The sequence below is a fragment of the Trachurus japonicus genome, chromosome 9 (genome assembly GCF_045865225.1).
Source record: "Trachurus japonicus isolate A0001 chromosome 9, Traja_1.0".
In the NCBI taxonomy this organism is placed as follows: domain Eukaryota; kingdom Metazoa; phylum Chordata; class Actinopteri; order Carangiformes; family Carangidae; genus Trachurus; species Trachurus japonicus.
Genome location: NC_140915.1, coordinates 16,670,432 through 16,692,195, shown reverse-complemented (window position 1 = coordinate 16,692,195; position 21,764 = coordinate 16,670,432). Strand labels below are relative to the sequence as shown.

The following is a 21,764-nucleotide window of genomic DNA, read 5'->3' as shown; positions in this document are numbered from 1 at the left end:
TTAGCTCTAGGATGAACCTTTATCGACCCTGAGGCTTCAAAAGTTCACAGGAAGTGCTTTTATTTTTGGTTCAACCCACTGAGATTCCACTCAACCAGTGAAAAAGTACAGGTCATTTGTTTATTTTAAGATCCACAATCTGCCAGTAGAGAAAAACAACCTTGAGGGGAAAACACTCCCCTGTGGGAATGAAGGACACTGAACACTCACTCATCTGAGTCCTTTTTGCTCTCCTCAATGTAGGCGATGGACTCTGAACGAAGCCGGTTGGTGACCTCATAGGTGCGCAAGGTGACACCGAAGATGTCCTCGTGGTAACGACTCTCATCCTGACGACAGTGAAATGATCCAGGCAGAGAAACAGAGAGAGAGAGAGAGACAAGAGGAGAGAACATGTGACATGGGTTTTGCTTGAGATATTGAAAAAAGTGAGTGACAAGAGTGATTTAAAAGACAAAGCAAACAAGTAAAAGAATATGTGAGCAGTATTGTGAGGTTGAGAGCACATGACATGTTTGAGCTGTAGATTATTATTCACACTGCAAACAGATTAGTCATCTTAAAGAGCAGGTGCATGAATAGTATTAAAATAGTTTGTTTTAACATAACTGTGTGCTGAATGCTGAGATTCTTCCTCTTACCTTTACACCTCCCCTTTAAACATTTGTATAAGGACAAATACTGTATATCCCCCTGGTGACTGCAGTCGTTGCATTTTACACATTCACTGAGCATCTCTGCATTTGCATACTACACACAGGTGTGTCAGTGACGTGCAGCGCTGCTATATTTAGCCTTTTTACCCTTGAATACACAAATGAAATTAAGTCAGTGGGCGGTGTTTTTTAACCTCTATTCTTTCTTTTTGTTTTCCTCAGGAAATACTGATTAAACAAGCTGTCTGTTGTTCAACAGCTCCACGCTTCAGTTACAGCTACTCAGGTGCAGAAGCTGCGTAGTCGAGCTGCTGACACTCAGCTGTGGGGGGTGGCTGGGTGGGGGGAGACTGCTTTGCTCAACAGCACCTCTGCAGTGCTTTAAGTACTGTTCTCACAGCTCATCCAGGATTCAAACTAGTCGCCTCCTCTTTCCTGACCACGGTGACGCTGCTGCACCGTGTCCCTCTCTCTTACCCGGAGCTTGCTGATGAAGAAGCCGGCGTCCTCCAGGCTCATGCAGCCCTGCTGCTTGATGATGTGCTGGACAGTCTTGAGAACGTCTCCGGCCATCGTGACATCCCCACACACGTAGATGTGTCCTCCCTCCTCCTTCAGGCACTGGTACACCGTCTCTGACAGCTGCTCGCGCAGTACATCCTGTACGTATTTCTGACAGAGAGGCAGAGGAGGAGGAGGAGGAGGAGTGATGAGCGTGTACGAAGAAGTCATGTGTGAGGGAAGAAACAATGTGAAAACGAGTCAGTCAAGTGCAAACTGCGATCGGAGAGGCTGCTGCGCTCAGAGACTAAATAATTACAGAAAATTATACTTCTTCAGTTTTTCTATTAAACTCAATTACAGAGCTTCGGTGTGCGCAGGAATAAAAAAAACACCACAGAGAATCGTTCAGAGCAGATAAAGAAGCGGGGACATGAAGGTGAGGAGTGCACAGACTCAAATAATAAAAATGTTATCTGAAGGACTGCAGTCGAAAGTCGTAAAGTGGAAACAAATGATGTGAATTGGAGTGAGTGTACTCCAGACCCAGTAACCACCGCTGCTGCTGCTTTTTATTTGACTCTTTCTCTCCTCTGTGATTTTATTTCAAACCCACACAGCCTGTCCAGAGAGAGTTGTGATAAACTGACTCATCTGCACTCATAGACAGGTTTGGTGCTTTGTTACCTTTGGTTTGCCCGGTTCTCTGGAATAGGCCGTGTACAGCTCCTTGAACACGCCTTTGTTCTTGGCCTGGATGGTCTCCTCCTTGTAGATGTGGTCCATCTCCGACTGCCGACAGCCAAACACCAGGATCATGGGGCACGATTCGATCCCTGGAAAGGTGACGGACAAAGGCAGGAGTTACTGTGTTGTTGTTCTGAATGGAGACGTTGCCTGCCTTCTTCTTCTTCTGTGTATTATCTAAACCTCTGACAGGGATTTGATCTGATTTCGTGTCATTACTCAGAGGTGCATGTGACAGGGTTTTAATTAGAGGACTAAATGAATGAGCTTGTCCAGGATATATTCACATAATCAGCCATCAAATTGAAGATCAGGGACTTGGTTCATGTACAGCAGTTAAAAACCCACTCCAAGGGGCCGGTGCGTGGCGCAGTGGTTGAGGCGGCCGCCCCATGTAGAGGCTACAGTCCTCAAAGCAGGCGTCCCCGGTTCGAATCCAGCGTCGGGCAGACCTTTCCTGTATGTCATTACCCCTCTCTCTGCCTCCCCCTTTCCTGTCTATCTATACTGTGCTATCGAATAAGGGCAAAAAACGCCAAAAAATATACTTAAAAAAAAAAAACACACTCCAAGGCCTCTAACGTACTGTAAGTTAAGGTGGCAATAAGTACGCTCCGTCCTACTGCACCTCAGTGGCAGGAGAGAGTGAAGAAGGTACTGTATATGTAATGGAGAAGATAACAGCACACCTTCATCTTAAAGGAGAATTCCGGTTATTTTGTAAGTAACGCTCTACAGCTCTAGGTCCCTGAGTGCGACCATGGGAAAAGACCAGAGAAAAATATGTGCAGACTGGACCTAGCTCTCCTCCTGCTAGCTGTTTTTATCACGTACTGTTTACTCTAGCTTCCAGGGTAGACCTTACTAGTCTACGTTCTAGTTGTTGAGCTCGGGACTGTTTCCATCAACAAAGACAAAAATGCGAGGAAAACATGGATTTAGGAGGAAAAAAATGATTTTGGATGGGGGAAAAAGCAGTTATATTCTTATCGATGCTTTTTCCCCGCTCCTAAATCCATATTTTCCTCGCATTTTTGTCTTTGTTGATGGAAACAGTCCCAAGCTCGACAGTCGACTTGTAAGGTCTACCCTGGAAGCTAGAGTAAACAGAGGTACGTGATAAAAACACACGTTAACACTGCTCTCTCATATTAATGGAGTTATGCAGACAGTGTTGTGTGGTAAGGAACTAGTGGATGTTGCAAAGCATGTGTAGTGATATTTTGAGCATTATATAGAGGCCAAAGTCGCGGTTAGAAGAACTGCCCCTATTACTTCACTGTTTAACTGCAATGTAGCGCATCTAGCAGGAGGAGAGCTAGGTCCGGTCTGCACATATTTTGCTCGGATTTTTTCCTATGGTCGCTATGGAGCTGTAGAGCGTTATTTAGAAAATGGCCGGAATTTTCCTTTAAGATGGACATTTTCAGAACAAGATGGGCTCCTGTAAGCAAATACTTAAATCTACCAATGTGAAACACTGTCAAACTATGCTGTTTTAGGAGAACTGTCCAAGTTTATTTGTGATTTGTGCAGAAGAATGTCAGAAACAATCCAATGAGCCTAAGTTGTTTGCCAAACTGTTATTGGTTCGACTGTTCAGTTTATACATTTGTTGAATGACTTTGTGTTTTTAGTATGTATGCAACAAATAAAAATCTGATGTAAACCAAAATATATGTGCAAATACATATGAATACCAATAAATACTTGGTTCAAAAGTAAATCTCCAGAGAATGAAGGAGGAAAAACCAACCTTTGTGTTCAAAGTTGTATAATCTGTGTTGCCAGAAGCTTCTGAACGGGGCGATGCCTGTTCCTGGACCCACCAGGATGCAAGGTGCGTGGTTGTCTTTGGGAAGTTGGAACGATGGAGCACTGAAACCACCAAGAAAGAAATTACACAATTAAAAAAAAAGAAGACACAAATTAATGAATAAATGTACTGAAATATCCTAAAAGTTCTCAGATAGCGTGTAGCATTAATCTAAAGTCTCAGAGCTTGGGAAACACACTTATCGACATTCTGGTAAAGCCTTAGATCAGAGGAGTGATCGGCTGTGAGTGGGCGGGCTGAGGCTCGGGAAATAAGATTGTGTCGTCCTCTAATCAGTGTGAGTCTGTGGTGTTCTGCACATCGCAGCGTCCTTGGGCAAAATACTGAACCCCAGTTTACTCCCAATGTACATCATCAGTTATCTGCATGAATGTGAATGAGTGAATGGGTGGATGTGACGTGCGTTTTCATGTCTGGATCCAAAATCTGAACCCACTGTCAGCAGCTTCTGAGCTTATCATAGCAGGAAGATTGAACAGTTAGTTTGGACAACCAGCACCTCTGCTCCTCATTAATTGACACATATCGCCTTTATTTAGTGTGAAAACATGTGTCGGACTATTTCTTGGACCAGTTGCTTGGCAACCAGTGAAGGTCAAACTACAATGCTTAATTAGTGAGTTTTATTGGTACTGGTACTGGTCGGCAGACTTGTGTGTCCCGAAGGTCAAAAAGAAGACGGTTGGTGAGCGGGCCTTTTCCTACTGAGCACCGGCACTGTGGAATGAGGTTTTTAAATCAAAGCTTAAAGGGATAGTTCAACATTTTGGCTAATTCACCTATTGCCATAATCCCTATAGTCATAGGAGTAGGTTCATTACCTTTAATTGTCTGTGCGAACTGTATTTAGATCAGTGGGGCAGAGATGTAGGCGCACGGTACTTTCGCGTTTCCCTCATCAAACTCATCAAATACACAATGCAACAACTGCAAAACGCTCTCGTGGTCAAGTTGTGACCTGCACATTCACCACGTTATGAAAAAATTATGTAACATTACGACACATGAAGCAAATACTCAGAACTACTTGCGCTTTTGAAATCACTCCGCCCAGCAGCCATGACTAAAGTGTAGTTGCGGCTTCGACTTTGCCTCAAAAACAACTCTGTCTCGTAATGTCATATACATGATTATCTCATCGTGTGGTGAATGTGCAGGTGACAACTTGTCCACGAGAGCGTTTTGAAGTTGTTGAATGTATTTGATGAGTCTGTCAAGGGAAAGGCGAAAGTACCGCACGCCGATCTTGCACTGGCAATTCAAGGTAATAAACCTACTCCTATGACTATAGGAATTATGGCCAAAATGTTGAACTATCCCTTTAAGACCCATTTATTTACTGTTGTATACGAGTCTTAGGTTGTTCGCTTTTTCATCAATGATGTCCTGTTTCAAGTGTGTGTTGTGTTTTTGGTGTGGTGCATGTTTCTGCTGGTGAACTGCTTGCAGTTTATGATGGCTTTTGTCTTTGTTTCTATCAACTTGTACAGCACTTTAATATAAAGCGCTTTATAAATACATTTATTAGTATTTTTGTTTTCCTCTGGATGGAGCATGAGCAGCTGTTTCTCTGTTTTACAGTCTGAATGCTAAGCTAAGTTAACCAGTTAACCAGGCGACTAACTCAGCAGGCCAGGCACAGACATGACAGTGGCTTCTTCCAGCTTCTTGTGTGTGTGTGTGTGTGTCTCCCCGCAGGAAACCATATTAGATTATTCTTCCTAAAATGTCAAACTTTTCCTTTAACGTGCCACAGGACTGACATTCAGCTGACATTCTGCAAAATTCCTTGGAATAAAAAAAGCATTTGTGATATTTACCCGCGGACAAAACACGGCACCATCTCCCCCTTCTCTATCCTGTTGAGCCACGATGAACACACTCCATGATGGATGGGTCCCTCTCCATCTGAAAAGGGATGATTACTAAACAAACACTTCACCTTTTTCCCCCTCCCCTCTGCCTCCCACTCTCTTTAAGTGCACAAACTAACAGAAGAAGTGTGGGTTTGTGTGTGTGTGTCCCTAACATGTTTTCCAAGGCTAGAGCCATCTCTCTCTCTTTAAAGGGAAATTACAGTAATTCACACGCTGCTTGTTCAATCATAGTGTTTGCACAAGTATACATTACATGATGTGAGAAAATCATAGCGAGCAGCTTCTGTTAATGTTTGCATGGCGGAGAAAATGGATGCTAATTGCAAAGGTGGAAATATAAGTGCTTTCTAATATATTATGTGCATTAATAACAAAATTGAGACCTGGGTGGGCGATGCAGTTTATATACATATACAAATATATATATACTGTATAGTGTCATGCAGACAGGTACATGTATACTTGCTCTGCTTTCCCTCGTTTTTATGTTTGTGTCCATATCTGTAAATAGAATCTGTTTAGAGATGCTGAATCTTCCCGAGGTGTTTCTAAATCTACTGCTCCTTGTAATTAAACTCGTGGTCCAGCAGCCGCCCTGTAAAGGAGACTGGCTTTCAAAGATAACTTCCAATCAATTTTCTTTGAGCCATCGCAGAGTTTTTTGCAGAGGCTGAGTCATTTGACTTCTCAAGTCTTTGCAGCAACCTTGAAAACAGCAGCAGCACAGTTTGTATCCACAGCATAAACTCAACAAAAGTAAAGTATATGTGTGTATATATATAAATATACAGGAAATGCTCTATTTTATGTGATAACTTGCTTTTGGAGACTGTTTAGAAACCACAGGGGCTGCTTGAGTTTATTTAGCAGCTTTACTAAAATGTCAAGAACATGGCCACGTGAAATGTCAGCTATAAAGAGAAAACAATTTCAGACTCTCAAAAGCCTAATGGGAAGCATTCAGGTTCATCATCCCGGTCAGCAGAAAAGCACCTGCCGCTACACCTACACAGTCTTGAGGGTCCTCGGAGGGATGTTAATATCTAAAAGCTCAGCTCGGTGAGTGAGTGCAGGTGTCGAAATGAAAAAGATGAGTAGCAGGTGCTTACCTCGGGCACGGTAAGAGACCACGGCGACGGTGAGGTGGATCTCTCCCGGGTGCAGCTCGGGAGAGGAGCTGATGGAGTAGTATCGAGGCTGCAGCAGGGGCAGCTGGGTGAGCAGCAGGGTGGAGGGCATCTGGATGGAGGGGAACTCCTCCAGCATCTCCACCAGGGTCGGGTTGTTGTACCACTTCCACTCCTCGTACTCCTGCAGGCCCTGAGGTGTCAAACAGAGAGGAGGAGGAGGACACTTATAACGGGATATGGGGGGTAAATTGTCCAATCTTAAAGGGATAGTTAAAGATTTTGGCAAATTGGCCAATTGCCATAATCCCTATAGTCATAGCAGTAGGTTTGTTACCTTTAATTGTCGGTGCAAGCTATTTTTAGATCGGTGGAGCAGAGCCGCAAGCTGCTCAGAGCTACGCTACAGAGGCTCATGGGATTTCTGGATTTCCCTCATCAAACTCATCAAATACACAATCCAACAACTCCAAAACGCTCTGGTGGACAAGTTGTGACCTGCACATTCACCACGCTATGAGATAATAACAGAACGTTACAAGACAGAGTTGTTTTAGAGGCAAATGCAGAGACTGCTTGCTGAAAAACTGCCCCCGACAGGAACGCGCATCAGCGGTTTTGCATGAATTTACCTTGAAAACAACTCTGTCTTGTAACACTACGTTATTATCTCATAGCGTGGTGAATTTGCCAAAAATGTTGAACTATCCCTTTAAAGAGGAACTATACAAGTCACTTTTCCACTGTTTTGCTAACCCTCCTCCCGGCAATGTGCATTTATTTTCAACAAAGCTGGCAAGAAATCAATCAATAGAGCCGTAGATAACCTTATACGATGTTGCGACATGTATATTTGTGTCGTCTCATCTGTCATAAACAAGAGATTACGGGTTACGGGGCGCGTTTATGTCGCTCCGTCGTTTATTAAACCACCACAACTACTCCAAAGCTGTTTAATTAAGGTAAAAATGTAGCATAGTGAAGCTAAAAATCCTGCATAGTTAAGTTAATAATTAAGAAAAACAAAGTAAGAACCATAACAACAGGATAAGAGGAGGACGGCTTCCTCTTTTAGATCTGTAAACATTTCTGACTGGAGAGCAGGAGGAGGCAGCCACAAGCAGGGACGTCGTCGTTCTCCATTCATATCACTGCCCAACTGTTTTTGTGTGTCATCACTGACATTTGGATGGGATGGATTTAGAGAACTGCCACCAGGCTCTCAAAAAAAAAAAAAAAAAAAAAAAATCTGTGTTTTGCTTTGTTCTCAAGTTGCTAATGAGCGACAGTGCAGATTATGAAACTCGGTGTCGTGCTCATACTGAGCCTGAAGCACTGTCTGAAGAACCTTTCAATTAGAAAGTAAAATCTTCAACAGCAAAAACACTTTAACCTTGATAAACAGATGGGACTGTGTGAGAGTGACATAATTAGTTACTTTGAAATCTTGTTAAATTTGTTTTGAAAAATCACAATAATTGACCGTTCTCTAATTACCATGATGAGAATTTGCAGAAAACTCATATTTAGACACCCTGCTCTACGAGCTCGAAATAAAACTGGTCTGCAGCACTGATTCAGAAGCCATTCCTTCTTCTCCTTCTTCTTCTTCTCCTCTTTGCTTTGGTGACAATGATTCAACGTATGAGCAACGTGAGTCACTGCTTGGCCTCAGCCAGCCTTTTTCCACACATTGACAAAAATGGAGAGTGAGTTGTGGGAGGCTCTGCAAGGGGGGGAATGGCTCTGGGTTAGAGCGATCAACGGCTTTAATTTGGCGCCAGCTCACTCCTACTGTATGTATTTCCATCGGTGCAAAGTGCATCAAATCGGCTTTCAGACACAGAAAACCGTCTCCCGTGTTTTGATAGCAAACATGTTTGAATGTGTTAGTTACTGTTGTGCATTAAACACATGGCGGCGACTTCTTTTTTTTTAAAATAGAAAGTGTCTTGATGAAAAAAAAATGTCTGCATACAAATGGAAAAAAAAGAGAGAGTATATTTTTGGATAAAGCCTACGCACATGTATTGCAAATCCCTCGTGCGTCTGGTCACGAACTGAGCTAAGCGCTCGGCGCAGCAGCAGCAGCTCAATAACTTTAAAGGTCAGTGTTAATGATAATGCCGAAGACTAAGTGAATTTACCCGACTGAGGATCTCTAGTTTTTTCTTCTGTTTGTCGTTGGTTGCCAGAGCAGCGAACTGCTGCAGCAGCACGGGGCTCGGCGGGGTGGTGATGTCCAGGAAGTACTGGAAGGCCTGGTAGATGGTGCAGGGAGGGATGCGAGTCTCATTGGTCCAGTTGCTGATTACACCTGCAGAGGAGGAGGAGGAGGGTCACAGTAAAAATGCATTAATTCAAATTTCATATAAACATTTTAGCCTCTTTGTTTTGTTTCTTCCCCGCATGCAAGCAGCGTGTTTACAGAGAAGAATGCACTGATAAAACTCAGCGCTAGCAACGGTGCAGTGTTTACTGCTACAGAGGACGGATGTTGTTTCTCAGGAGGAGACAGGGGCAAAGTACGGTGGCTCAGAGGGCTCAAGATACTCTCTGCCACTTAAGGGAACACATGCAACAGGCAAAACACAACTTCAGAAAAACCTTGTCATCATCATAAAACGTGTTTGCTGCAAATATATACACAACACAACTAAATACACATCTGCACTGCAAGTAGCACAGATGCATCACAAGTGTTTCCAGGTGACTGTGCTACTCTATTTGCATAAACTGTGTTGAATGTGTTGAGCTCTCAGGGCCACCGTAGCAGAAATACAGCTTCACATACACCTACAGTAATGCCACTTTTGTGCTCCCCACAATGTGAATCTTTATGATAAAACAAAACCTTTTATATGACCTCAGAGCATGTTGCATGCAAGCTGCTGTTTAGAGCAGGACATCATTCCCTTTCCTGTTTTAATTCACACTAAACTAATCCAAACAAACTCTACACTTGCCTACATGAGCATGTGAGAGCCTGGTAGACCACACAAATGTATTTGTTATTTCGGGAGCGACAGCCATTTGTGAAACATGACATTGACACGTAAACAGTGCTTGCAAATCACTTTTGTGAAACGCAGGCCTGTGAATCACGACGAGGCGAGGCAGAGAAATGAAATTCACTGCTGACTGACTAATGAAAAAGGAAAGAGAAGGAACAACAACAGCGTGCCGATAAAAAGGACCGTTAAAGCTCTTGCCTCTGGTTTTATTTCTTTTAAATGTATCCTTGATTTAACCAGGAAGACTGTTAAGATACATTAAGCGGGACATAAACACTTCACTGAATGGTTTAGATTACTCTGTAACACAGTCTAACGTAGCTGTAAGCAGATATAAGACTTTTAAAATGTTTATTAATGCATTTGCCAACAACCACTGCACATCCTCTGTCATGCTTGGTCACGTATCCTCCTATACAAGACTAAACTATCAGAATGGGGAGACACTGCAGGCGAATAGGGTAAACATTTTAAATAACAGATATCACCATGAAACTCCCCAAGTTTATCACTTACATTAAGACCAGGGGTCGCGTTAACCGGATATTTTCCGTCATTGACCGTTTTTTTTAAAACGGTGACGGAAAGATTTTGAGGCCATCCGTCATTTTGACAGATTGCAATTCACAGCCATGGCCGTCTGGCCATGTGCATTTGTTTACAATGAAGCCGGCGGATAATCAATAAATGGAGCGGTGGATAACGATATAAAACATATACAATGTCACAAAGTCACTACGGTGAGAATTAGATTTAAAAAAAACAAAAAACCTCACAGCTGGCTGGTGCGCTCAGTAGAAAACTCTGTAGTTCATACCCCAGGCCTGTGTGGAGCGTGTGTGGCGCTGTAGCGCTGCCACACAGAGAAGAAGACAGAAAGCTTCCCGCAGTATTCAAACTCCTTCAAGTGGATTAAATGTTGATGGGAGTCGTGTCAGTGCAAATATGACGGTCGATAATGATTTAACGGGCGAGATTCAGCTGCAGTGTCCGAGGGACCGACAGTAGTCAGCTGTTAAGTTACGTCCATAGACTGAAGCTGTAGGCTACAGGTGTGTCTCGGTACAGGTAGAGCGGTGGGGGCAGGACATCACCGTTTCACACACTCGCCGCGCACAACTCTTCCAAAGGTAACGAAGCCTTATTTTAATGTATTCTGCCCGCCGTGGCATTGTTTATAACACGTAAAGCTGAGTGGGTTTTGTCCTGTCTGAATTTGTGCTGCATCTGGCTGTGTGGTCTATAGCTTCAGTTGTTTCAGTGATGCGCAGTGGCTGCGTGCGTGCGTGCGTAAAAGAGAAATGAGAGGCACAGAGAGAGAGAGAGAGAGAGAGAGAGAGAGAGAGAACTAACGCCAGTGCGCTATGCGGTGCCTATGTGAAAACGTGCTCCTTTGGATGTTTTGGTATAACACATGGATTAGCATGTTGATTGTTGACAGAAAAATGATGTCATCTAACGTTGTATTTAGATGTTGACAGAAAGTGACCCCCGCATTCACTGACTGACCCCACAGTTAGATGTGCTCTGACGCCGACTCTGCTCCGGAGCATCCTCTGTTCGATTTGTTTGGACTTGATATGAATTAAACATGAATTAAAATTGAATGCTATTGAATATGGCATTATTATCATTTTAAAAAAATTAAAGTGACCGGTAAAAATAGATTATGACGGAATTTTTATGACCCCGTCAGTCAAAATGACCGGCGACGAAAAAGTCTAGCGCAACCTCTGATTAAGACAAATATTTTTTGTATTAAAAGTTTTGTCAAATTTTATGTTTAAATATGTAAATGAGGCTATATCTAATGAAATATGCGCTAATTTGCATACATTTCCAGAACCGAAATCTGAACAACGGATAAAGCCCTTTTCAAAATTCTTGTTTTATTTTGTTGACATATTAGAGTCAGAAGTTTTTACAGAGGGGATTTTGGATATCTCCTTTTATCACTCTGTAAATGAGAAAATACTGTCACCAGCCCTAAAAACCCCCCCCAATTTCAGCATGTTTTTAGGAATAAAATGTTGTATAAATCAGGCTTCGAATGATATATCAACAATCCCCTCTGAAAAAACCTTCAGAATATAGACAGGAATAAAACTGGAAGGTTTGGTGTCTGTAGGTGCTGTTGAAGTGGAGATTTCTAGCTCAGAGTCTGAGGAAAAACTCATTTTGAGAAAATGGCCTTCAAAGACTTGTACTGTAAAATTCCATAGATTGTAAATGTAAATCTTACTTTTACGATTTACAATGATACCTGACATGATATGGGTCAGACAACACGCACAGCACAGTATGTCGAAGTAACATGTTAACTTTTGGCGATTTTAGGAGAAATCTACAGATGAAAGAGACAAAATTAAGTAACATAAACACCTTAATGTGGATTTTCTACCATTTCTTTCAACTTTTCTGAAAGAATACATGTTAAGGAAGAAAAATAGCCCAAAATCTCAAAATTGATCAGTGCATTTTTGCCTGTAGTGCCATGCCTTATAATTGCTTATCGGTACATTATAGTATGTAATAAATCATTCACTCTAGCCTAGTATAGTGTGGTAGCCGTTAGCAACACGGGGGAAACAGGATGAAGTTTAAGAAGCTATTACCAAGAATTTCGAAGCACACATTCTGTGTTTGAGAAACACATTGCCTCACAGTCACAGTGAAAATCACACTTAAATCACCTAGTGTCACCACAACTGTTTGCCAATACGCAGCTTCCACCGAAAGATTTCTGGGCACAGATACCTCGCTAAAGTGTGACTTCATGGCGTCTGATGAGGCTGCAGAGACCTGCTTCTTATTCATGTTTTGAATTTGACACCCTGCCCAGATTTTTAAATTTTTTTATTTTTTTAAAAACCCTGATTTCACGCCCCCACAGAAGCACGAGGAGTAAGCATGACGTCGCTAATACCATCACCCACCTAGGGCAGTGTTCCTCTCCTCCAGGAACTCCACTTTGACGATCTGATTCACAGGCGGAGCGTCCTCCAGCTTGTCTATGAGAGCGGTAACCAGGTCCTCGTGGTTGCCAGGGAAGATGCCCAGATGGTCGCCGGGCCTGTAGCTCAGGCTGTCGTGGTTGTTTGTGTGGAGCCGCACAAATATGGTGGAGCGACTGCAAGAGACACCAGAGATTATAGGGAACGGCGCTGCACCAGTGTTTCAGTCTGTTGCACATAACAGTAAACAGAATTACAAAGCTGGACACCACCAACAGTGCATTAGTGCATCAGATCAGTTCAACACCAAAATAAATAGAGAAATATTTAACTTTTTGTTTTCCAGTGAAATTTTTTTATATGTAATATAGACTTACTTGGATTTGGGACTTTGTAAGTTTTGAGATTCCAGCATTTTTGCTCCAGAAACCTTCTTCTTGTGAACAGTGTACAGTGCTGTTGACAGACAGAAACAAAAATCACATCACATACATGACATTCACATCGTTTTGGTCTAATATACTAGCCTGGGTGGGTATGCCCATGCTGCCTTGCTCGTGATTTTATTCGCTCTGAAACGTCAGCCTGGAAACCATGGACCCAATTTTTGCCAATCACAGAGTGGGCGAGGGGGCAGCAAGAAGATGACGACACACCGAAGCGACTTGCTTGTCGATCCAACATGGCGGCAGACGCTTTACCTTTCGATGCAGCGTTAGAAAGTGTTTTAAAGGAGAATTCTGGCCATTTTTGACCCCTAAATCGTTTTCCTGATGGTCACCAAGTGTTGGGGGGGAGCAAAAAACGCGACTAAAATTGATGCAAAAATAAATGGACATTACCACTGCACTGCTCGACCGTTTATTTTTCTAAAGAAATCATCACAACAAGGAAAAAGTGTTTGTTTCTGTGGCGGGGACACTGGGTGACCATCAGGAAAACGATTTAGGGGTCAATAATGGCCGGAATTCTCCTTTAAAGTAGTTTAGACAGCAAGTTTATTTAGAAAAAAGAGCAACGTTTAGTGTTTTTTTCCGCATTGGATTTCTGTCGCTCTACATACGTCATCGGGTATGATTGATACGATTGGCTATAAGCTACGTACTGACGCATTTGATAGACATTCGTAGCGCCCAATAAACAGCTCTGGGCTTTCGTAAACCACGCCTCAAATACAAAAAAATGAACGAGTGGTTCCCAGACCGAATCTCAATCCACACTGAGATGAGGTCTGATGTTAGTCAGGTTGCTAATATACTGCAAGTCGTCCAAAAACCCCTGAACTGACACAAAACAGACCACAGACCCTCATCAGATGAGATCTTGAAGGCTATAATGTTTAGTTTTTGTTTAAACCTTTTAGAGAGACCTTGTTTCAACTGTATGATCATGTTGGAAGATGCTGTTGAATTGTATTGGGGCTAAAATAATAGACACTTCTCTCTCTCACTGCTGTAATTTCCAATTAATTTATGCAAATTAGATGAAACAGCCTGTGTTTTATATCAGATCTAGCCCAGCTGACACTCAGAACCTCCACTGATATCATTTTTTTCCTTCCACAGCAGAGCCAGGCGATATATATGTGGATGACCCACTTGTCTACTTGATCGATAACGGCACAACCCCCCCCACTTAAGTGCCCCGTCAATATCAAGACACCATTACACAGCGGGTCGCTCAGCTCCCACAGGATTGTTATTTACCTTCTGTGAGGGCCGGGGCCTCGGCCGTGTACGTCAGGCGGAACTTGCTCTTCTTCCAGCTGCGGTCGTTGCTGATCAGAGAGTCGTTGGCCTTCTCGATGTTCACGTCGTCGCCGACACAGAACACGTCACAGGCGGCCTTGACATATAACAACACACACACAGAGCCACATAAAAAAACAACACGGACGTTAGTGAAAAACATCCCTTTAACGCCTACAGATAAAGGCAGGAGAACATCGCGCATGAATAACAAAGGACCCGGAGAGGCTAACTAGGGCTGCCGTCACTAACTCGAGGTCGAGTGTGGACAAACAGAAACATCCCACCTTGAGTGTTGTGGTTGTTGTGAAGGGCTGAGGGGGGTTCCTGCTTTAAAGGGGCCTCAGGGATTTGCACTGACACCCAGTTCACGGTTCTGCCGGGCAAAGCAGTGAACTGAGACACTGGGAGCTTCTGCTATTTGGATGTTTTTTGGTGTGTTTTTTTGGACGAAGAAAAGTGAGACCCGTTCGCAACCGTCACATGGACATGCAGTGCTGCACGGATATTGGGTGAACTATCCCTTTAAGAGTCAGTAAAACATCTAAATGTAGTTTTACATCTCCTCTCTCCGCCCTGGGGGGAACACTGCGTGCCCGGCTTGGGGCACACAGTGGCATCATGCAAAAGTTTGGGCACCCCTGGTAAAACTGTCTGTTAATGTGAACAGTTAAAGCAAGTGGAAGATGAAATGATCTCCAAAAGGCGTAAAGTTGAAATATTTTAAGTAATATCAGTGTATTATTTTTGTTTTCTACAGTTTTAGAGAGAAAAAGGGAAACAAAGCAGCAGCTTGCAAAAGAATGGGAAACCCAGGAGACTTGAGCTCTCAGATAACTTTGACCAAGGTATAAAACAAGGTATTTACTATTTACACACTGTGATACAAGATGATATAGATAGATAGATAGATAGATAGATAGATAGATAGATAGATAGATAGATAGATAGATAGATAGATAGATAGATAGATAGATAGATAGATAGATAGATAGATAGATAGATAGATAGATAGATAGATAGATAGATAGATAGATAGATAGATAGATAGATAGATAGATAGATAGATAGATAGATAGATAGATAGATAGATAGATTCATGTAATTGAGGGCAGTGACTGTATAACTGTGACATCACAAAGTTACAAAAGGCCTAAGGGCTCATTTTAAGGCAGAGTTTTTCTGCAGATAAACATGCCAATCATGAACCAAAGACAGAGGAAAAGCCCACAGGGTCTTAGCCAGAACCGACCTTAAACACCTTCTTGGCCCAGGTTCTGAACGACTCCTCCTGGCCACACAGCTCATCTCCTTCTCCCATGCGTAGGATGCGCTCCCCCCCAAGCTCTTCAAACAGCGTGTCCACAGCGTGGGCAAAGGCGCAGAAGTGTGGGTAGGCCCTGGAGCCAAGGCCAAACACTGAGAACCTAAACACACACACAGCAAGAAAAGCAGGTGGTGTTAAAAAAGAAAAACACACACATTCGCCGCTGCAGCCCACGTACAAAACTTGTTCTTTCGTCCCTCTCCAGGAGGTCCAAACAGTTGAAAAACAGCTGACGATTTATGAACACCCGCCCCGCCTGTTTGATTTTTTTTTTAGATGGATGTAAACATGAAATAAACCTCTCTTCAGAGAACAGACAAGTTCTTGCTGTGAGGCAGTCAGCCCACATCAGATGTAAGTTTGAGCCAGATTTCTGTCGTCTGCTCTTCTTTAACAGATCAGCAAACTGTCCGCTGCGATAACATTTGTCCCCAGAACTGTTTCACTCAAGAAGAAATCCCCTCTCACGCAGTATGATCAGAGCCAACAATCAGACTTCACTTCTGTAGCTCAGTACGACATCAACGTGTTATACAACTACAAACATCTTTAACTTTAACATTTCATATCAGTGTTTGTACAAAGAAGGTTTAGGGAAGCTTAAGGAAACTGGGATGACACCACAAACCAGATTTACTCTACTTAGTGGCCTTGTTGTTGGCTCTGTTTTTAAAATATAATCTCATTAATGTTGGATTGGTGAAAATGTATTTCATTTTCCACAGTAAAAATGCAACAATGTGCAATAAAAATACAAGTAATGGCACAGAAAAGTGGTCTAAATACTCAAAATTAGGGATATTTGAGTCAAAAAGCATACATGCAATGTGTTTAAATTTCTATAACCCTTATCCTCACCCTATGAAATCCAATACATCAGTGTTCAAAATGATTGGTGAGGTGTTTCCATCTTAAAAAGATGTACAAGTCTTCATAAAACTGGGCATAGTTATGCAAAAAAGTAAATGTTTTTAGACATTAATGTTACACTTAAAGCCTGTCCTAACTTCCTTATGACTTGTTGACTTAAAAAAAAAATATATATATAGCCAAGAGTCATCTCATAAACTCCCCATGACTCTCTGATCAGTTCTTGTTTGGTTTTCTTTACCTGACGTTAGCGAGCGGTCCGGTGCTCTCGAAGTTGATTCTGGTCTCCGGCTCGTCGCTGGAGGACTTGCGAGTGTCAGAGTAGGAGGACACACTATTGAAACGCACCTTGTAGCTCCTGGACAGGGAAAGATGAGACGCACAGGGGGGTTGTGTAACTCAAAGGAGATGAAAGATGGAAACTGACATGCACGAACACAAACGCAGGCGAACTGAGGGACTGAGCTCACTTTCTGTCTTCTGTGTTGGATGTTGGGTGGCGCATCTCCATTAAGGCAGCTCCGAATTTCTACAGCAACAGAAGAACAGCTGTTAGTGGTCTGTGAGTTGCTATGTGTAAATGGGTTAAGTTTAGCTGCAGATTTTATATAAACAACGAGAATTTTAAACATGAGAAAGAAAGAAAACATTGTGCAGGAGAGGTAAGAGCCAAAAAAAACAGGTTCATAAAGATACCTATCCTATGTAAAAACAACAATGGCCCTCTTCAATGTCAGGAATAAATGACAATACAGGGCTCCAGACTAACTTTTTTTTACTAATAAGAGCATAGTGGCCCCTCACTTAAAATTTTAGGAGCACAAGCAGAAAATTCACCACTTATATCAACTTGCTGAGCAAATATTCACATTTCCTTTTCATTCATGATCCTCACATACATTTTTCTGTTACCTATAATGACAGATTCCAGGTTTATTAAGTCGCCCCTTTCACATCTCACCAGTGTTAACAAAAAATGGCAAATGTACTGGTTGCACGTGTGCAAGTGGATCAAAAATGTATTTGCACTGTCTCACATTTTAGGGGCAAAATGCTCCCAATTAGGGGCAGTCTGGAGCCCTGCAATACAGGAATTAATTATATTACAAACATTTGCAATTTGCATACAAAATTAAGGACAGAGATCCAAAAAAAAGTGTTACAAATCTTTGCTAGAAAATGACTTTTCAGTTGTTTTTTTTAACAATAATAGTGAAGATGTTGATATACAGTAGGTAGGCTTGTCCACAGAGATGGTCCTCTGTACTTTATAGTGTATTGATTGAGGGAAGTCCAATGAAAGTCCTTTAAATGTCCTGTATGATACAGTACAAGTGAATGTCTTAAGAAAACTTTTAAAAATTCTGTAGTGAGTGAGAAGGACATATTTATACATGAACACTGATATAACATAGTTACCTCTCCGTTTTCAGGTGGATCACCGTTGCCGAACGTGCTGGTCACCACTAACACCAGCGTCTCATGCTCCAGATCCACTACATCATATTCATCCATCGACGTGACCTGAAGAGGAAAAGAAAAAAAAAGAAAAAGTGAGTGAATCTTATCCCACACTTACATGGTGTAGTCTTTATCTCGCTCTCGTCTCCTAGACACACACTCCACACGACAGATGACTTGAGCATATAAATTAGGGCTGAACACACAGCCGCTGGCAGAGGAGGAGGTTGTAATGACCACTCTGTCCTCGCCTCTAACGAGATGATAATATGCTGCTGCCACACAACCATCGTCCGTGATGCATACCACTCAACATGATGGTGTTTGGCCGGCCATTCACGCACGTACACTTAGACACACAACCAAAGGCATGAAATGGAAAAGAAAAAAGAAAAAACTAAACAAAACTGGGCTTTAGCCCCACGACGACAACGAAGATTTGCCCCCCAGGCGTTCACATCTGCCCTGCTATCCATCTCCACACACCCACTCTCAGCATGCATGAATCTCTTCTTGTGTGATTGATCACAGTGGAAAAGCAGGAAGGAAAAATTAGATATGACCTGGAGGAGAAGCACATAGTGTATGATTGAGAACAGCATGTTTTTGCTTTTTTCTTCTTTCTTTCTCTCTTTTTTTCCCCCCAAACAGATTTGCACAGCCAGGGGTGCTGCAGGATCTTGTCTCAAACTACTGCACTGCTCAACGCTTCGTTGGTTACATCTTGCCTCCGACCCGTAGCACTTTACTGCACGACAGAGGAAGCAAAGACACACGTTCCTCTTCCTCTACACTGTCGTTGCCTGCACTCAGCTGGCATCTTCTTGACTTCATCAGCCACAGAGCTGAGAGTGTGTGTGGGATGAGTCGGAGGAGGAAGAGGAGGAGGAGGAGGTCGGATACAGGAACGATGTCTTTGAATTCCTCCTTTTTTTCCCAATTAGACATCGGTACAATGACACTGTGGCTCCGGTTCCAACTTATCTGGAGTAAGATGATGCAAGACAGGAGCAAGCGTACCTTTGCATCAAACGCGTGCTTGAAGATTTCACACAGAGTTTTAGCATAATCTTGCGATTTGCCCGTCTCCGTGGCGAACAGTATGGTGGCTTTCACCCTCTTGGCCATGGCCTGGCCCATGAGCTTGGCCGAAAACTTCACAGCCCTGCAGAGGTGGAATAGACAAAGCGAGTGAGTAAGATGCACAGAAAAAAACAAAACAAGGACCACTGATGTTTGTAACCTTTTAAATCTTGTGCAAAGACTTAAGACGACTCCTTCGTGCTGATACATCAGGTAAAAACATTTGTTACTCAACCAAGGAAACCGGCACTGGAGGCTGCAGCCGTGTGGTTCACTTCAGCACGCAGCTGACATTATGTCAAGGTAGCGGATTCGTGACAATTGTGATTACCTTCGCTTGTCATATCCCCAAGGCAATTATATTAATAGCAGAGCACACACAAGCACGGGTGCATACACACACACACACACACATGCAAAAACACTGACAAAGCTCTGATTACTCCCCGAGGGGTTGATTGGAAGAGTTTAACTGCTGAGCGCACAAGCTTCCTTCCCATGTGTCTAACTTCTGTCAAGAAATTGATTACATGTTTAGCCGTTAAATTACACACACACATGCACGCACACACACATACATCCTACAGCACATTACCTTTGACATTCAAAGGAGTCTATATACGCAGGAAGAAACTGCGCCGCGAAATTAACAAAAACAATTGATTTGCATCGTTCCTTTTGTGACGGGGATACTCACTTGGCGAGCTTCTTGAATCCGATGGCTCGCTTCTTCGTGGGCGTACCGTTGACTCCTTTCCACACATGGGTATTCCAGGGATCAGGCTGTTGTATAAAGAAACAGAGTTCAGACAAAAAGGTTAAACATCCACTCAACTCCCAAGATACTGAGATGTCATCAGTAAAGTTTGTTGTTTCTCCAGGAGCTGATTGTTACAGTGGAGTTTTAATCCACTATTTTGCTGTACCCACTTTCTTTTAATGTGTTTCCTCTACTTCCATTCCAGGTAATGATTTTCCAACTTTAATTTCCGTTAATGACTTCCTTTATATAGCTTGGCAGCCAACTAATTTGTAAACACAAGTGCATGTCTATAATTGTGCTGATGCTCGCTGCCGAAAAACATTAAAATCCCCAAGAAATGCATTATAGTGTACTGAAGCTAATGTTAGCACGGTTGGAGAAGCTATAGAAACTATAAAGCACTTAAAGGGATAGTTCAACATTTTGGCAAATTGGCCCATTGCCATAATCCCTATAGTTTTAGGAGTAGGTTCGTTACCTTTAATTGTCAGTGCAAGCTATTTATACAACGGCGGAGCAGAGCTACACTACGGAGGCTCATGGGATTTCTTGGTTTCCCTCATCAAATTCATCAAATACACAATCCAACAACTCCATAACGCTCTGGTGGACAAGTTGTGACCTGCACATTCACCACGCTATGAGATAATAACAGAACGTTATGAGACAGAGTGAAATCCCATTAGCCTCCGTAGCGTAGCTCTGAGCAGCTCACGGCTCTGCTCTGCCGTTCTAAAAATAGCTCGCACCGACAATTAAAGGTAACAAACCTACTGCTATGACTAAAGGGATTATGGCAATGGGCTAATTAGCCAAAATGTTAAACTTTCCCTTTAATGGTTTAGATTCCATTTTTTTAAATCAGTATTTACATAATCACATGACTACTCCCTCTCACCTGGTACTCAAAGGACGGGGTGAGGCGGTAGTTGAGCATCTCTTGGTGGAAGACGGGCGTGATACTTCCTGACATGGGAGGCACAATCCACACCCAGTCTCCAGGGCAACCGCCTCGCACCCTGAACTCGTTCTCCATGTGCTTCATGAACGACTCGGTGGCAGAGTGGTGGTCTACGATGGTCACCTTGCACGACTAAGAACAGGGAGCACAGTTAGGAAAAACACAACATTTACAGTATGTATTGTCTTCAATACTGGTCCAGTGTTACATTTATAAATTACATAATCATGATGAAACAAACATTAGCACATACCTGCCAACATCTATGTCTTTTACTTCTTTGGTTAAGAAATCTAACATAAGTGACCGACCTGAATAAAAAAAGGGATCGAGCTAAAGCAAAACTAAATGCTAAATTGTACCCAGCGAGTCCTGTTAGGTGATTAACACCATCACACAGCCATTTAGCTATTACCTGCAAATTAAACAATAATTACTCATAATGGATGTCTAATTAAAGAGACATTACAAGTGTGTACCTGTGAAATACTAATGTCTGTAGGGAAAACTACCACCTCTGTATAATACTCCTTGGCCGTCATGTATAAAACCATTCGTTTACACACTAAATGGGGAAAGTTTTCTGCTTAAACCATTTTTGAGACATGATGTCAAATAAATTTTTTTTTTTTTTTTTTTAACCTTATTTGTACAAATTTATGCAAATAAAACAAACATCTGTGCTTCATTTTATCACAATTTATTTATCTGATGTGCCATGCTCGTTACTTGAGAATTAATGAAGCAAAGATGTTTGTTTTGCCTGCATAAATGATGTGCAAATAAATGAGTCACTGCTTCGGAGTCATTTGGACGTTAATGGGGAGCTGCTCCAAAA

General features: G+C 42.5%; 1 protein-coding gene across 2 annotated transcripts in view; it reads right to left on the bottom strand.

Moving 5' to 3' along the window:
• The window catches only part of nos1 (nitric oxide synthase 1 (neuronal)), a 51,518-nt gene that overhangs the window by 3,350 nt on the left and 26,404 nt on the right, over positions 1–21,764 (bottom strand). The window contains exons 12-28 of one of the 2 annotated variants that reach the window (XM_085786260.1): positions 20,864–21,058; positions 19,900–19,985; positions 19,140–19,284; positions 18,078–18,182; positions 17,129–17,187; positions 16,900–17,016; positions 15,714–15,888; positions 14,420–14,558; positions 13,091–13,169; positions 12,696–12,889; positions 8,893–9,062; positions 6,728–6,938; positions 5,562–5,649; positions 3,661–3,782; positions 1,845–1,993; positions 1,134–1,328; positions 211–329 (exon numbers count right to left, since the gene is read on the bottom strand). In XM_085786260.1, the coding sequence (XP_085642386.1) occupies positions 211–329; positions 1,134–1,328; positions 1,845–1,993; positions 3,661–3,782; positions 5,562–5,649; positions 6,728–6,938; positions 8,893–9,062; positions 12,696–12,889; positions 13,091–13,169; positions 14,420–14,558; positions 15,714–15,888; positions 16,900–17,016; positions 17,129–17,187; positions 18,078–18,182; positions 19,140–19,284; positions 19,900–19,985; positions 20,864–21,058 (2,348 nt within the window). Of the gene's footprint in view, positions 1–197; positions 330–1,133; positions 1,329–1,844; positions 1,994–3,660; positions 3,783–5,561; positions 5,650–6,727; positions 6,939–8,892; positions 9,063–12,695; positions 12,890–13,090; positions 13,170–14,419; positions 14,559–15,713; positions 15,889–16,899; positions 17,017–17,128; positions 17,188–18,077; positions 18,183–19,139; positions 19,285–19,899; positions 19,986–20,863; positions 21,059–21,764 lie in introns of both variants that reach the window. The other variant, XM_085786261.1, reaches the window with a different exon arrangement.